Below are 3,553 nucleotides of genomic sequence, written 5' to 3'. Positions count from 1 at the left end.
ACTAGAGCTGAGGCTGAGGCCTGGCTGTCTCTGCTAGGTAGGCCACTGCTGCTGATTCCTGTTTGCTATGCCGACTCCACCAAACTGGACTGCTGGTGTGTTACAGTAAATCTCCAACCCAAATATGCCCCGGCTATGAAAACACAAGTCAGTTAATATGATTGCATGCAGTGCGCCTAGATTGGGCAGATCTACCGCTACACTACCATCTTCCTCATCTATGAGACCCCTTAGAACTTGAGGTTTCTCCAGGACATGTGCTTCTGCTCCACTTCTTCTTCCTCCTCCTCCTCTGCATCCTCTCCCTCCTCCATTTTCTTCTTCTTCTCTCTCCCAACCTTCTGCTCCACCTTCCCTTTATCTGCCCAATCATCAGTTCTCCTTTATTTTACAAATTAAGGTGGGAAGCAGGTTTACAGGGAATCACCTGAGTGCCGACTCATCAAATATAATTAGCCCCAGGGCTATCCACAACCTTGGTGTATCTGTGAAGTGTTTGCAAGTAGATCAAACTGTGCTGACCAATGACCAGTGAACTGAACTGCCGATTTCCAAACAACACAGAGGGGATTTGCTCCAAAGAATCTTTCTAAACAGGTCCACATCCCCCGTATCCTTTCTTTCCCACCACTTTGGTGGGTGGTGGGCTACAAGGGAGGTTAAAGCGTTTAAGAACTATCATTAAAAATAAGATTTGGGCTGGGCTGTGGTGGCGCACGTCTTTAATCCCAGCACTTGGGAGGCAGAGGCAGGTGGATTTCTGACTTCGAGGCCAGCCTGGTCTACAAAGTGAGTTCCAGGACAGCCAGGGCTACACAGAGAAACCCTGTCTCGAGAAAAAATTAAAATAAAATAAAATAATAATAAGAAGAAGAAGATTTGGAAAATTAAAGATACAACGGGAAGAGTAGGAAGTGAGCTTGATCATGGTACACGGTGTGAAAGTCCCAAATAATTGATAAAAATATTATGTTAAAAAAAAAAGAAAGTTGGTGTTTGTTTTTTGTTTTGTTGTTGTTTTGGGGGGCAGGGTTTTGGGGAGAGGGGCTTGAGAAAAGGTTTCTCTGTGGAGTCTGTATATGCTAGAAACTAGTATTAAAGGCATGAGCCGCCACCACCACCACCCCTGCATTTGATTTTACTTTAGATTAGTCATATCTCACTAAAACTCACAGTCCTGTCTCAGCCTTACCAACACTGAGAGGTCAGGTAGGTACCACCCCTACCAGACAGAAAAGACTTTCCATGGAATTAAACCCACCTCCTTCCTTGCTCATGGTGGGTAGGCACTCTGTCACTGAGCTGCATCAAAGGCAAGGTTTTTTCAATTCTTATTTAATTCTTTCATGTTGGAGCTGAGAATGAAACCCACTTCTTCATGCATGCTAGTCAGTCATGTGTTCTGTCCATAAAAGTCATATTGTGATTTGTAATTTTTTCATTGTCTTTTTTAATTTTTCCAGTTCCACACACATTTCTATTTTATTATGACAAAGGTGAAAATGCCACCTTCTCCACAACAGCAACCAGGAAAACTTATCCCAAAAAATAACTCAGTACAAAACAGGTCTGTTTCAGAATTACAAAAAAAAAAAAGAAAGAAAGAAAGAAAGAAGAAAAAAAAAACTTTACATGAGTTTTTAGATCCTATTTTAAAACAGGAAGTAAAAAGAAACAAACAAAAAAACAAATTCACCATTGTCTGCACAGTCCAGTTGCCTACCCTCCCTCTAAGGCATCACAGACGAGGCGTCTGGGTCCCGGTTCTTGTGCGGATTTACTCGGTTGTTTAGCTGGTGTCCCTCCTTGCATTGTAAGCATCCAGCTGTGCGTCCAACTCCTCTGCAGAAAGCTGCTGCTGCTGCTGCTGCTGTTGCTTTGAGTTCCTGCCAGTGCCTCTACCCCTTCCCTGGCTGCCGCCGCCACCAAAACCTCCAGAGCCACGGCTCCTTGCCATGCTGCCTCTGTTTCCGCTTTGTGCAGGTCTTCGCTGTGGATCAATCTGTGACGTGACAAGCTGGATGTCCATAGGGCGGCCATCCAAAGGGACGCCCTTGTACTGCTTCATAGCCTTCAGGGCATCTGCCCTCCGTTCAAAGTGTACATCCGCCGTCCCTAAACTTCGTCCAGAGCGATCGTAGTCCACAGCGGCTTTTTTCAACGTTCCAAATTCAGCAAAGAGTTCCTGAATGTCAGCATCTGACACCCCGAAGTCCAGGTTTGACACGAGCAGCTTGGCACCGGTCTCCACGCCTTCCCCAGCCCCGCAGCCGCTGTCGAATAGGTCGTGCTGCCACTTGTCCGGAAGTGGTTTCGGTCTGCTGTACGGTGCCGGCCGGTTCCTGCCGCCGCGGGCGATGGCGGGCCGGTTCCTCCTAGGCCCGCCGCCTCGATTCACCCGGCGCTGGCTACGGTTCAGCTTAATGATGTCGTCCAAAGACATGTCCATCTTGTCGGCCATGGCGGGCGCGGATCCGGGCCTGGCTGGCCGGGCCCTCGCAGTGCAGACCAGATAGGACTCAAACTCAATGATTCCCCCGCCTTGACTCCGCCTCTCCTACCGGTGCTGGAATCCCAAGCGCACCAAAATCACACTTGGAAATTGGAAGTCTGTGCGCTTGTGAATCTGGCTTTCGCTCTGACCCCTGGTGGCCGCCCAGCGCTTAGCGACATCTGGGACAAATTCAAGGCACTTCCGGAAACCGAGCCGGCCAAGCGGCTTCTCCGCGATATTTGCATACCCACAATGCAGTGCACACAGATGGTTGCATACTTTAAAAGTGTGACGTGTTTTTTTCGTTGTTCTGTTTTACTCATTCTATTCCTTAATGTTATAGAAGCTTCAAAGATTTATCTGATATAGTAAAGTAGTCACTATCTTTAGGAGTAAATAGTCACCATTAGTGACCTAGGAAATACAGTCGGCCGAGAACTGTACACTAGGCCTACTAGGGCATACTCTGGTTTCTCTTCAGATCGTATAAATCTTTCGCCTTTTACTAAAGATTTCCGTGGAGAGGAACAACTCTGAGTCTTAAACCAATTTTTTGAGGCCTTGCTTTTGTAAGGCTACTAATGTTGTTAAAGATTAGACTTTGCCTTTTCCTCTTTACTGCATGCATCACGTGTTAGCCACTCTAAATATCAACGGCTTGCGTTTAGGTTAGAGAGGCGACTCATGGATAAGAGCACTCACCCACGTAAGCGACCATGATGAAATCTGGAGAGATGTACAGCGTGCTTATAGACTTATGTCTCTGGGAGCGAGCGGAGTTCCTAAATTCAATTCTCAACAACAGATGAAAGCTCACACCTATCCGTACAGCTCCAGTGTGTGCTCATACACATAAATCCTTAAAAATAAGACTTAGCGTTTTTTTTTTTTTTTTAAAGATTTATTTATTTATTATATGTAAGTACACTGTAGCTGTCTTCAGACACACCAGAAGAGGGCGCCAGATCTCGTTACAGATGGTTGTGAGCCACCATGTGGTTGCTGGGATTTGAACTCTGGACCTTCGGAAGAGCAGTCGGGTGCTCTTACCCACTGAGC

The 3,553-nt window shown here is 46.5% G+C and overlaps 2 protein-coding genes and 1 non-coding gene across 3 annotated transcripts in view; 1 reads left to right on the top strand and 2 right to left on the bottom strand.

Annotated features, from left to right (window-relative positions):
• LOC110296414 (natural killer cell receptor 2B4-like) overlaps positions 1 to 1,277 on the bottom strand; it is a 12,444-nt gene extending 11,167 nt beyond the window's left edge. The window contains exon 1 of the mRNA XM_021165127.1: positions 1,262 to 1,277. Coding sequence (XP_021020786.1) covers positions 1,262 to 1,277 — 16 coding nt within the window. The remainder of the gene's footprint in view (positions 1 to 1,261) is intronic.
• A 190-nt stretch (positions 1,278 to 1,467) lies between these two features.
• On the bottom strand, positions 1,468 to 2,656 carry LOC110299590 (aly/REF export factor 2). The gene has a single exon (XM_021169307.2). The coding sequence runs from the start codon at positions 2,459 to 2,461 to the stop codon at positions 1,790 to 1,792; it is 672 nt and encodes a 223-aa protein (XP_021024966.1). The 5' UTR covers positions 2,462 to 2,656; the 3' UTR covers positions 1,468 to 1,789.
• A 299-nt stretch (positions 2,657 to 2,955) lies between these two features.
• LOC115032553 lies at positions 2,956 to 3,071 on the top strand. The gene has a single exon (XR_003838198.1). It is a non-coding gene; the product is annotated as a U5 spliceosomal RNA (small nuclear RNA).
• The last annotated feature ends 482 nt before the right edge of the window (positions 3,072 to 3,553 follow it).

This window comes from Mus caroli, chromosome 1 (genome assembly GCF_900094665.2).
Source record: "Mus caroli chromosome 1, CAROLI_EIJ_v1.1, whole genome shotgun sequence".
Classification (NCBI taxonomy): Eukaryota; Metazoa; Chordata; class Mammalia; order Rodentia; family Muridae; genus Mus; species Mus caroli.
This window is presented reverse-complemented; position numbering and strand designations above follow the sequence as displayed.

Coding starts and splice junctions, on each gene's coding strand:
- LOC110299590 (XM_021169307.2), bottom strand. CDS start 2,461: ATGGCCGACAAGATGGACATGTCTTTGGACGACATCATTAAGCTGAAC.